The sequence below is a fragment of the Agelaius tricolor genome, unplaced genomic scaffold, assembly GCF_023055355.1.
Source record: "Agelaius tricolor isolate 1412-34295 unplaced genomic scaffold, bAgeTri1.0.p SCAF_8, whole genome shotgun sequence".
Lineage (NCBI taxonomy): Eukaryota > Metazoa > Chordata > Aves > Passeriformes > Icteridae > Agelaius > Agelaius tricolor.
Window position 1 is genome coordinate 46,865,713 of NW_027269268.1, and position 13,186 is coordinate 46,878,898.

Genomic DNA, 13,186 nt, shown 5'->3' on the forward strand with positions numbered 1-13,186 from the left:
GAAGGGAAGGATCAGCTCACCCACTTGCTGTGTCAGTGCTCACACAGCAAAGGGTGGCCTTGGGCTACAGGTGACATGGCTGACTTGGGGTTGGCTTTTGTCTACCACTAACTCAGACTGTTTTCTAATCAGTCCAATGCCCAGCCTCTGTTTTTATGTGCATGGGGTCATTCCATTCCAGATGCAGATCCTTTAACATTTTCCTGTCTGTGATGTTCTTTGGGCTGGTAAAGAAGATAATCACAACTGAAAGACACAGTTATTCCACATCTGTACATAGAAATATTTTAAGGTGAAGAAAATGGTGTGTTTCTTTAAGCTGCTGACCTCTCTGTATGTTCAAAAATATATGAAGTTGAACTACTCTGTAAAAATTGTGACTGTATTTATAAAGGTCAGACAGAATAGCAGATAATTGCAGAAGAAACCCAGAAATAACAAATAAATAATTGAAGAGTTGTTTTGGGACCAGTGGGAAAGGAAGACATTTCATCTGGAAGGTGTCTGTTACTTCATGTGTTTCCCTTGTCATTGCCTCACCCTCAAAAAATAGATACAGTGGTCTAATGGTTTTTTTGTTGTTGTTGTTGTCAGGACTTGACTGGAGCCGAGTTATATACACAGCCAGCTGACCTTCTCCATCCAGTAATTTATGCCACTGCCATGGTTTTGCTGATGTGCCTGTTGATGATCATAGTCAGTTACATATACCATCACAGGTAGGAATCAAAATTACCAGACTAGGGAAATGTGTTTGATCATGCTTAGGACTACCTTTTCTATTTTGTAAGAGCATGATATAGTAATATGCTTTCAGTGTTTTTTTTTCCTTATAAAATTTGTTGATGCAAACTAACAGTTATGCAAGTAGCTATTTTGTCTTTCTTGAGTATGATAATTTAGCTGTCATAACCATGTCTCTCCTTTAATTCTTCATTTTGCTTCATGAATGATAAAAGAGGAGGCCATTCAATAATAATGATAGAATTTAACAAACTGTTCAGCCTTTTACATTTCTGTTGATGTGAAAGCTTGAATCCTAAAATTTTTAACTCGGGCCCCAAATAGATGTATAAAGTTGGTAATAGGTGGGTGTTTTAATTTAAGATTGTATTTGATCACAAAGTATGTGGTAGTCAGACAATCATTAAGAGGAATTATATGTTGTTTATCACAAGAATATCATGCTAGTTTCTGAAAACAGTATTGTAGCTGTGTTTTATATTGTCTAATTTGTTTCTTTTAACAGTGTGATCAGGATCAGTGTTAAAAGCTGGCATATGTTAGTTAACCTGAGCTTTCATATTTTCCTGACATGTGTGGTGTTTATTGGAGGCATAACTCAGACCAGGAATGCCAGTATTTGCCAAGCGGTAAGTAAAACTTTGTTACTGGTTTTGTACTCTTATATATGAATATGCCCTCCTTGCCACTTACAGCACTCTAATGCTGTATAGGCATTCATCAAAATATCAAATCTAGAAAAAAAAATGAATTTTTTGCTTTTTAAGTCATCTAGTCCAACACCTCTGCAGTAAAGGCAGACATCTTCAATTAGATCAGATTGCTTAGAGCCCCATCCAACCTGACCTGCAATATTTCCAGAGATGGGGCATCTAATTCCTCTCTGAGCAACCTGTGCCTGTGTTTTGCCAGCCTTATTGTAAAAAACAAACTTTCGTACATCTAATAAAAATCAACAGTCTTTCATTTTAAAGTCATTCCTCCTATCACTACATACCCTTGTAAAATGTGCAACAGATATTTTTTTCCCAAAATGCTACAACAGAAACTAACTTTATTGGTTATTTCTGGTTTTGAGACTGACTTACTATGAAATTATTTTATAGGCCTGTATGTGGCCTTTACAGGCCACGTGAGATCTGATTTTCACAGGTATTAAAATATCTATTTCCATTTGCTCAGTGTAACTGAAGGGGAGGGGAGAGAAGTGTTTCAAGCCTCCATGCTTTATTGAGACTCCTTCTTTTTAATGATTTGCCCACATAAAATTTGGCCATCTCAATTCAGTTGCAGTGTTTCAGTATAACAATAGTTGCTGCTTTCAAAAAATGTTAGTGAAATTTTTAATTTTTGTTTTAATCCAGTGATTACAAAAATTTTCACATCCCTCACCATAATATTCTATAACGCTTTTTGTTTGAATTTACTGGAGTTATTACGTTGATTGTTCAAAGTGTTGCAGTTAAATTTATCCTGATCTTTCTCCTATGTGTGTGCACACATACACACACCTTTTTTCATACCTTCCTTGAGACAGAAATCCTCCAGAATTACACCAGTAAAAACACACAACTCTCAAACATATAGGCTGTTTGAGAGTTGTATGTTTTTACTGGTGACTGAAAAAGGCAAAAAACCCACTTGTAGTCAGCTTAATTGGAACTAAAGTGTTGCCCCTTCTTCATGCATGTGCTGTCATGGCAGTGTTGGCTTGGGAATAAGGCAGTAGAGGATAAGGAGATTCCACTGTGAAGCAGACTGCATTAATGTTAGGGCAGGTTAAATATCTAATGCACTTTCTTTATCTTTGCATTATGTTAAAATAGCTGATGAGTGTTGGCTGTCTGTGTTTTGCCATCTGCTTCATACTTATCACAGTATCACGAGTCTGCTGTTCCCTTACTTGTTTCAATTTGAATAATATCTTTAACACAGGACATTTTAAGTCTTTTGTAAAAACAGTTTCCTAAAGTGTATGATTGATATGTACACTTCTGAAAGTGTTTTTCTCCTGTTACTAGGTTTTAAAGGTTTGCAATACATATTTTTTTTTGGTTTTAAACTATAATGTTTTGATTTTGTTTAAAAATATAATGACAATCACTTGATAGAGTGGTCATATAAAGTAAGAGGGGTTTTTTCTCTTTAATTGAGCTTCTGAAAATTTCAGGTTTATGGTGAGTTGTGAGTCTAATGATTTCTGTATTAACTTAGTAGAAAGGAAATATTTCGGGGTTAATTCTTTTTTTGTTGTCTGTTTTTGTTTTAAGGTTGGGATAATTCTCCATTATTCCACTCTTGCAACAGTACTGTGGCTGGGAGTGACATCTCGTAATATTTACAAGCAGGTAACCAAAAAAGCAAAAAGGTGTCAAGATCCTGATGAGCCACCTCCTCCACCCAGGCCAATGCTGAGGTGAGTTGTTTGTTTCTGTGGCTCCTTATTTCCCAGGTTATATACATTTATATTCTGACCAGAAAATGTAAAAAGTCACTCCCCTTGTGTTCTCTCCAGGTCTGTAAAGTTCCTTTAGATTTTGTTGTTCCTCAGTGTTATGTTAAGGAGGATGAGCTGAAAGACTATTGGTCTTAGTGTATTACAGATGCAATGCTGAGTTGCTGATTGGTAAACTAAAAATCAGTAGTGTTTCAGCATCACCACTGAAGGTTTGTTTAGGACTTCAGACAGCAACACAACCCATTAAATTGTCAGAAGAAAGAATGTGTAGAACTCTTAACACAATTTAACACTGCAATTTCAGTAGATAAAGTCAAATATATTTTCCAAAGATTGTTTACAAATTACTTGAAAAATAGTAGTGTCACTCATTATCAAATGAAAATAGTGTTCTTTGTGTGATGTTCCTCCTAAAATTTTCATTTCTGAAATCCCAGAAATGAGACAAACTAATTCTCTGTTAAATTCACATATGTGCAGTATTCTTATTAGAAAATACTGACGTACCTTGTTCATGTTGCCTCCTCAGCTTCTGGATATTAATTAAAAACTGCTACTGTGAAATTCTCCACAAGGTGGCAGAAGTTGATTAACTTTGATTAGTTACAGGCAAATATTTAAAGAACTTGATTTTGTACGTACAGGGACTGCAGAAAAACAGAAGTGCTTTTCTGATTCTTTTCAAGTAACATTTTCAATGCTACATACAAGCATTTTATATCCATTATCATTTATTATGAAGTTCCTGCTTTGGAAAACGTTGCAGTTAAATTACCAGCCTCACAGGCTCAGCTCTGCACAGACATGAACATGCCATTCCAGGTCTGAGCACCTCATCTCTGACACTGGCAGTAGCTCTGGAGGCAAGTATCCAAGAGAAAAATGGAGCAAACAGGTTTTATATTTCTCAGACTTACTCAGTGTCCAGCTTCCTGCAGATCAGGAATTTTCTCAGTCAGATAGATATGTGATGTTTTTGTATGGAAAGGCCACAGAAGGATTATTTTTTCAGCTGTCTTTTAAACTTAGTTTCAAAATAAAACTGCCATTAATGTAGTACTTGTATAAAGATTTGTTTGTCTGGCCAGCTCCTGATTACTGCATCAAGATACAGAATAAACCAATGTCAGAATCTGATCTTTGTAGGATTCATCAAGTAAATAATAAATTCAGTGTATCTTGATTTCCAAAAAAGTCATCATTTGCTTTAGACTGTTGTTTTGTGTCTCAAAAGAGAGAAGAGTAATTTCTGGTGAATTATCAGAAATGCAGTGGAAAATTCCAGGACCACTGTAATAGGTGTCCCTGTTGATAAAAACCAGATGCTCATCCACATGTCACAGTAAGAGTTTTCACTTTTGTGTTCTGATCTGAATTTGGAGTGAATTAGTATAAGCTGCAGGACTGAGTGCTGTTAATTTGACTGCTGGTCAGTAATTATTGATCTGCCACTAATGAATGGAATGTGAATTCATACAAATCAGAATGAAAAGTGAGCTATTCCAACAACATAGGCCCTTTTCTTCTTGAAAGTTTTCATCAATACCACCACAGGGAAGCAGGAAGTATATACTGTAAAATTAGAGACTCCATTAAAAATTTTAAAAAAACCAAAACCAACCTGCCATCTGCTGAACCCCTGCACCCAAAAAAATTTCACCTAACAGTGTATATAATATTAGGCAGGTTCATCTGTGGAACACAGGATTTTAAATAAATTAGTGTTAATAAAAACCACTTAGTGTTTTTATTCTAAGTTTCCTTATTCTTTTCCAGCAGTTTACAACTTCTGACTGAGTGCTTTTGCTTCTTCCTTCTAGCACTGTATACTTTTGTTCAGTGTCTGCAAGTGAGAGGTGGGAGTGAGCAGCTTTGAGAGAGAGGCAGCTTACAGCAGGAGGAGAAAAACTGTAGTGAAGAAGACTAACAATTGATACTGCCAAAGCCCAAACCTGATTCAGCCTATTTAGTTTCATAAAGAGCTTGTATGCTTCCCAAATCCTGGAAAGCTCTAATTTCCCTCATGGTAACTTAAAATCCATTTCACTTAAGCAGCTGCTACTAAATTTGTTTTATTTTTTAGGTTCTACCTTATTGGTGGAGGGATCCCTATCATAGTTTGTGGAATAACAGCTGCAGCAAACATCCGAAATTATGGCAGCAGACCTAATGCACCTTAGTAAGTACCCTATAAGTTAGAGCTTTGTCCTAAGATTTCTTAAGTTTTCTTTTCTCTGAATACTTGTTGCAATTAATTCTGATTCTTTCTGAAAACATACCACAGACAAGATCATGTCAATGAACTGAAAAAAGCATAAGTAACTTGTGCAAGGTATTAATTTATTCTTTGCTTTGTTTCTTTTGCAGTTGCTGGATGGCTTGGGAACCTAGCTTAGGAGCATTTTATGGACCTGCTAGTTTTATAATTTTCATAAACTGTATGTATTTCCTCAGCATATTCATACAACTAAAGCGTCACCCTGAACGCAAATTCGAGCTGAAGGAGCCCGTTGAGGAGCAGCAGCGTCTGGCCACCAACGAGCATGGGGAACTGGCCCATCAGGATTCCTTGTCTGTGTCCCTGGTGTCCACGTCTGCTTTGGAGAACGAGCACAGTTTTCCAGCACAGCTTCTGGGAGTGGGCCTTACTTTGGTTTTGTATGTGACGCTGTGGATCTTTGGAGCTCTGTCTATCTCCCTGTATTATCCTATGGACCTGATCTTCAGCTGTTTTTTTGGAGTGACATGTTTAAGCCTCAGTGCCTTTCTTATGGTGCACCATTGCATTAACAGGGAAGATGTCAGGCATGCTTGGATAACAACGTGCTGCCCAGGAAGGAGTACATATTCAGTGCAAGTAAATGTGCCGCCTTCCAGTTCCAGTGGAACCAACGGAGAGGCCCCAAAATGCACCAACAGTAGCGCAGAATCCTCATGCACAAATAAAAGTGCCTCAAGCCTAAAAAATTCGTCTCAAGGTTGTAAACTAACTAACTTACAAGCTGCAGCAGCTCAATGCCACCCTACTTCTCTGCCATTGAACACAGGTCCTCAACTTGATAACAGTCTGACTGAGCATTCAGTAGATAATGATATCAAAATGCACGTAGCTCCATTAGAGGTACAGTTCCGGACGAACGGACACCCCAGCCGGCACCATAAGAACAGGAGCAAGGGCCATCGTGCCAGCAGGCTTGCAGTGCTGAGGGAATATGCCTACGACGTTCCCACGAGTGTGGAGGGAAGTGTGCAAAATGGCTTACCCAAAACTCGCCAGAGCAACAGCGAAGGGCACTCCAGGAGCAGAAGGGCCTATCTGGCATACAGGGAACGTCAGTATAACCAGTCCCAGCAAGAAAGCAGTGATGCTTGCAGTACACTTCCAAAAAGTAGCAGAAATACAGAGAAAACAATAGCTACCAACAATAAAAAAGATATTCTGAGGAAACCAATAGCAGCCGAACTTGAAAACCAGCAAAAATCTTACGGCTTAAATTTAGCCATCCAAAATGGGCCACTGAAAAGCAGTGGACAGGATGGACCTTTGCTCACTGCAGACAGTACTGGTAATATTAGAACTGGGTTATGGAAACACGAAACTACTGTGTAGCATTATAATTGTTTGTGGGATGAATCCATATAAACTGTGATTACACATTCCTTAAAGCTATTAACACTTTTAAAACTGTTTACAAACTGTAGGTACTTAATGCAGGGAGGGAACAAAGATAATATGCCAAGCAAAAAATTTTATGCAACATTACCTTTCCTGTTGTTACAAAGATGAACTCTTCTTTGGTATTTTGTGAAATTTTTTTGAAGTGTCAGTCTTGAGAGATGCAGAACACAACTTTGTACGGTTTTTTTACCTGTAACCCTGCAGATGTGTCCACAACACATTTCAAATTTGTATTTAAATGTATAATAAATAGTATTTTCCCCAGCAGTTCAAAGTTGCACCTTTTTGTTGGGTATTTAAATTACTACTGCACTGAATGTCGTATTGATTTTACTGTTTCATTATCTGAAACTTATGAGCTTCTATTACCGATAAAATACTGAAGTTACAGTTTTCTACACTTAGATTGTTGGCACCTCAGTGTAAACAAGATAATATTTTGTATCATTCTGCTGCTGTGATCAATTTGAAGTTGTAGTTGCAGAGGTGCTTGAGGTTGTACCTGTTTCCAGCACTTATACCCATTTTGCTAAAGCTATGTGTATTAAATAGCAAAAAATGCTTCTGTATAATCAAGTACAGATACCACAACTCAGCCTTTAAACAGCAAATAGAATTGGGTTGTGTATGCTTGGTTAGTTGGGTACCCACTTCAGACTTGCCACTTTTGGGTGTTTTAGTTAAGTGTATCTGAGTTATGATACAGATCTAACATTGTCCCTATTCAAATACTGTGTTAAATAATTTATAAACTCGTTCAGGTATGTTTAATTACTGCTTGCCAGATTTACTGCAGCCTCTAGTAGTCTGACAGTGTGAACTAATCATTGATTAGTTTTACAAACCTCTTGTACAAAAGTCTGCAGTAGGGACAGTGCTGTTGGAGTTTGGGTTCTATTTTTACTTTTCATGGGTAGTTACCATTTAAGAATTCTTTCAGGAACATTTTGACAGGTGTATGACTCAGTTTTCATTGCTATTCTATTTTCCTGGTTTCAGGAGAGGTGGCTTTTAGCTTGTATCCAACCTTACAGCTACCATAAGGATAGACTCTCAGAAAAAAAGGAGCTTATGGGTATTACCAAAGAAAAGAATTTTAACTAAATATAAAAGTATATAATAGCTGTTTTAAATCTATTTGATAAGGTATCTACACATTTTGGACAACTGACTGACTGCTTTGTAATTGCTGTTTATGGGTTGTTGTTTGGTACAGGAGAGATCCTTTTGGGGGCAGAAATGCCGTTTTGGACCTTGAAGTCAAAACCAGCAACTTGATCTTATTCCATTCCAAATGCTACAAGTCAAGAAAACTAAACTGCAGACAGTAAGGGGATGTGCTAGGAGCAACTCACAGTCTGTAGCTCAAACTGAGGTACTCTTACAGTATATTTAATCAGGTGTCAATACTGTGGGGTTTTTTTATAGTAACAAATGTATGTACTCATGCAAATAATTTAAGCCTACATTTTATCTTTAAAAATATAGTGCTGGAAAATTGTAATTCACATATACATAAAAGATATTCAAACAGTCAATAGATTGATTATTATTATCTGAATGAAGTATGATAAGGACTTAGGGTAGGATCAGTTATCCTTTAGAATCTGCTTTCCCACTGCTTTTAACACTTGCCCCTTTTCATAGGTTTGCTTGGATCCAAACATCAGTTTAGTATTTCTTGAAACCCACCTTTAAAATAAATTCTATGTGTAATAATTCTGCATAGCATGATAGTTTGCCCTGTTTTGATGAGATGAAAAAGCTTTTTTCATAGTACCTAATAAACTCTGACTAGCCTTGGTACAGACAGGGTCATTAATGTAAAATATTTCTTAAATCATCACTGATAAACTCTAATGAACATGCTTAGTTTACTCACTGCTATATACATAGCTTTTCATCTAACAAGTGCTTTGGCTCAGATGATAAGACATTGTTCTCTGATACAGTCTTGACAAACACAATGATACTCTCATCTGCTGCATTTTTCATGAAGAATCTTAAATTGAAAGAATTTCTGTAAATGAAACATGAAAGGCAGGTTATTAGATTCTGTAAAAGGGGGAATATTCAATATAGTATCTTATTAGGAAAATTAGAAACAGAAAATCTTCAGGCTTTTTCATACTTTCCTAATAATGTAAAGCAAGCTTATTTTCAGAATTGTAATTAATCTTCACATGAAAAACCACCTAAATCACTCCAATGCAAAAAAAAATCCACCAAAGCAAAACCACAAAAAGCTTATTTTGGCCTTCTAAATGGGAAGTGGATCAATGAGAAAGTTGCTACAATTATTAATCAGATATATAAAGGAAAGCAGATAATACAAAGTGCTATTATGGGGGCAGTTTGTATTATCTACAAAAGAATGGAGAGACTAGAAACAGTAGTTAGGGCTGGTTGCCTCCATGATAAAAGTGAATATATTTGTGCAGTCATACTACTGGCAGAGGCAGACTTTGGAAAGCATCATGGGTATAGTGGAAAAGGGAATAAGCACACCCTGTTTATGGCTAAAAAAGTTTTGGTGGTTTTATCATAGAATGTTAAGGGTTGGAAGGGACCTTAAAGGTAATCTAGTTTCAGCTGCTCCTGCCATGGGCAGGGACACCTCCCACTAGACCAGGTTACTCAAGGCCATGTCCAACCTGGCCCTGAACACTGCCAGGGATGGAGCATCCACAACTTCCTGGGCATCCTGTTTCAGTATCTCACCACCCTTAGAGTAAACAATTTCTTCCTAATACATAACCTGAATTTCCCCTCTTCCAATTTGTGCCCCTTACTCCTTGTCTTGTCACTACAATTCCTGATAAAGTGTTCCTCTCTGACTTCCCTGTATGCCCCTTCAGATCTGGAAGGTGATGAAGTCTACACAGAATTTTCTATCTTTCTGCCTCATGTTAATTGTTAAATGCTTGCTATTGACTTGGCATATGGTCTCATTTGCACCTTAATTTGGACAAAGGCATCTTTTGTTAATTGGATCTCACCCATTATCAACACCTTCAATGCTAATAATTTAAGCTTTGTGTAGGTTAAGAAATACTTCAGATGTTGGAAGAAACAAGGATTTTTTTTATTAAGTTCTTTCATTTTTACTTAATTACATTCTGACCACTGCTCTATTAGCACTGTGCTGCTTGCTGAAGCTGTTGATGGCTTGTGTTGCTGCCTTTGCACATCCCTGAGCAAAGTGAAGGGTTGGTTTTATAGGACACAGTATCCAGGTTTTAGAGAGCTTAATAGCATAGACATCAGTGAGAAGTACTGTTCTCCTTGGAGTTCAAGATTAACATAAAACATGAAAAAAGCATCTAATTTAAATGAACACACTGTATTTTTAATCCTTGCTTTCAAAAAAGGGGAACCTGTTGTGTTGTAGGAGTTTGGTTTTAGTTTAAGTGAGGTTTATATACCTTTGCTTCCCAGATTGGTTGAATATGGACATTTGGGAAGATGGAGGAGGAAATGACATGGTGAATGAATGTATGCAAATGTGCAATTTATTTTATAGAGAACAGTCAAGTTTTGAAAACTGTCAAATTAGTAAGACTTTAAGTATTTCAAGCCCATCAACATCACAGCTGAAACTTGGCTCCATGTAAGCAGGCAGAGAGTGGCAGTCCTTGGCTAGAGGTGAGGAAAGCAGCCATCTGCCTGCTCTGCTCACCTGGCCACTTCTGAAAAGCCCTCACAGAGCTCACAGCAGCTTCTCTGCTGGCTGAGGTTGTGGCTTCCCCATGCATTGTAGACAGAATATGGAATTGTGGAGGATGGCTCTAGAGATCTGAAAGACAGAAACTAAAAGGGCAGTGCAGAAATGGGCTTGCTGACATTCTCAAAGCCAGCTGATTACATGTCTGATGTGACTTTATCATGAAAAAGCCAAACAACCTTTAAACACCTGTAATCCCAAAGTATACAATTTGAGTATACAAATTAGGTGCTTAGCTGAATGTGGCATTTTCTCTGAAGTCAGCATTTACTCAGTAGAATAGTGCCTATAATTCTTATATTCTTTAAGCTTTGTAATTAAATAGATGAGGCAAGACTAGGTATTAGTGAGATAAAACCAAGGAGAAATTTTTAGTTTCTATTAGATGAAGATTCTTGAAATTTTGCATTTGATACTTAATTGCTGCATTATACTAAGGGTTTGATATACCTCTTCAACTGGGACATCACTGAATAGCCTCAAATCCAGTAATTGTGTAAATGAAAGGGAATGCTAAATGTTAGTATAGATTAATTTTTAGAACTTGATTTTAGAGATTGTTTCAGAGACATGCTGTTCATAAAATGAGTAAAGACATATTTTTTTTTACCTTTCATATAAATTTTTTATCTTCTAAGTGTAAATTTCAGCTTTCACCTAGAGGAGGAGGACTTTAGCTCACTTGGAGAGCCTAAAGGGCCTAAAGTATGAATCACTATGTAATTCTTGAGAGAATGAACCCTTTCTTACAAGTTCTATTTGCTGTCTATGATCATTCTGTTTCAGTATCAAATATTCCTCCTGCAGCCTTTTTCCCAATTTGTTGCCAGCTTCAAATTAACATAGATTGTCTTCTGACCTCCCTGACAGCCTTCTATGTGTGACACTGTGGAGTGGCTTCCTGAACTTTTTGCAGCAATTTCCCTTTAGTTCACAAATGAGTAAGTTGTTCTTAAAAGGCAGAATCCAAATCTGAACACCAAAAATGTGCAGTAGGCAAGGACTCTGTTGCATCTGTTGGCTGATGGTGTTTGTATTGGATGCAACTGGTAAAATAGAAACATGTAGAAAGGACAGTTTCCTTCCTAGGGAAGGAGGCATCCTTGGTTACATTTGGAGTTGCTGAGCAAGATACTTAAAATAAATACTTGGGTGTAGTGTGCATCTAATGAGTAAGAGGCTTATCTCTAAAGGTGCCAGACATGCAACTTTGACAGGCTCTTAGAGGAGCTGTGATACATGAACTTGTCAATTCTGTTGACACATAGCACTTAGCTGGATCAGGCCACTGTTTAGTTTTCAGCTCTTATGGGCTGAAGCTGTACTACTATTACAAATTTCAAGTGAAACTGTACTTGAGTTTAGTTATGGCTTGGTAACTACAAGATACGTAGTGTTTGCAGGGAAGATTCTGATATGAAGTAGAAGAGGGTAGTTGAAAGGACACCTTTATTAAATACAGTTGCAGATGTAAAAATATCTTAGACCAGTACAGTCTCAAGATTTGATAAACAAAAATGAGTGCAATCACCAATACTTTGCTCCTTCCACATATGGGTAATGAACAATCCAAAAGACTGTCCTAAAATGCTGCCATTTTGGAGTGACATAGACAGTTGGCCAGTACCTCTCAGCTGAAAGATGACCTGGGTGTGGGAACTGTCATCAGTCAATGGACCATCCCTGATGATGACTTACATTGTCTTATCCTGTGAAGTAATGTCATCTGGCTATCCCACAGCTGTAGTTTTATCTGAACTTTGTGGATGACACAAACAAGCTTTGAAGAAAAGCCTCAGAGTTAGAACAGTTGCATGTTACTGTTTCCAAGACATGCATCTTTCCATGTAAAATGCAGGCAGCTAGCTGCACAATGATAACAGCATGTAGAGTAGTGTCAGCTGCTCCTTTCATGGCTCAGCTTCCCTGTCACCTTCAACAGCCACCTTTTTGATAAAGCTGGTCTATACTTAGAGATTTTTCTCTTTTTTTTTTTTAATGCAAGTTAGCTGCTTGCAAAGTCTAATTCATTAAAAGATACCAGCTCAACTGGTGTGCTTCCTCTTGCCTGTTACATTTACCACCTTATATCCAGTGTTCCTGGTTTCAAGAACAGGAACAAAAGCCAGTTTAAGAACTTCTTTGTGAGACTAATGAAGAAGACTAAGTATTATCCTCATGTACAAAGGAAAGCTTGGGTAACAAGATCAAAATCTTAATACAGCTTAATAGGTAAAAATATCTTCAGTGTGGTAAAGATCAAGAGATAAAGCTGCTCTGAGGTGCCATAGGAGTGCCTAGTGTCTAGACATGGTGATAATGCTGGAGTTTAATTGCTGACATCTGACTGTTCTAATTCAGCCCCTACCAACCTCTTTTTGAAGCTTTTGTCTGCAAACATGCAGGCAGACCCAGGAGTGTCATGAAAAAATTACTCAGAATAAGGTTATGTGCCAGAAATACCACAGCACTTAATGGCCAAAGCCATTCAAGGGGCAATCTGTGTTCCCAAAGCACCATGTTTTAGAACAGTGCAATTACCACGATCCTAGGACCAGGGTAAAATTACTTGGTCCCTGCT

The 13,186-nt window shown here is 37.5% G+C and overlaps 1 protein-coding gene across 1 annotated transcript in view; it reads left to right on the top strand.

Annotated features, from left to right (window-relative positions):
* ADGRA3 (adhesion G protein-coupled receptor A3) overlaps positions 1 to 7,148 on the top strand; it is a 54,868-nt gene extending 47,720 nt beyond the window's left edge. Inside the window, exons 15-19 of the mRNA XM_071432617.1 lie at positions 595 to 719; positions 1,250 to 1,373; positions 3,015 to 3,160; positions 5,286 to 5,381; positions 5,570 to 7,148. Of these exons, the coding sequence (XP_071288718.1) occupies positions 595 to 719; positions 1,250 to 1,373; positions 3,015 to 3,160; positions 5,286 to 5,381; positions 5,570 to 6,812 (1,734 nt within the window). The 3' untranslated portion in view covers positions 6,813 to 7,148. The remainder of the gene's footprint in view (positions 1 to 594; positions 720 to 1,249; positions 1,374 to 3,014; positions 3,161 to 5,285; positions 5,382 to 5,569) is intronic.
* The last annotated feature ends 6,038 nt before the right edge of the window (positions 7,149 to 13,186 follow it).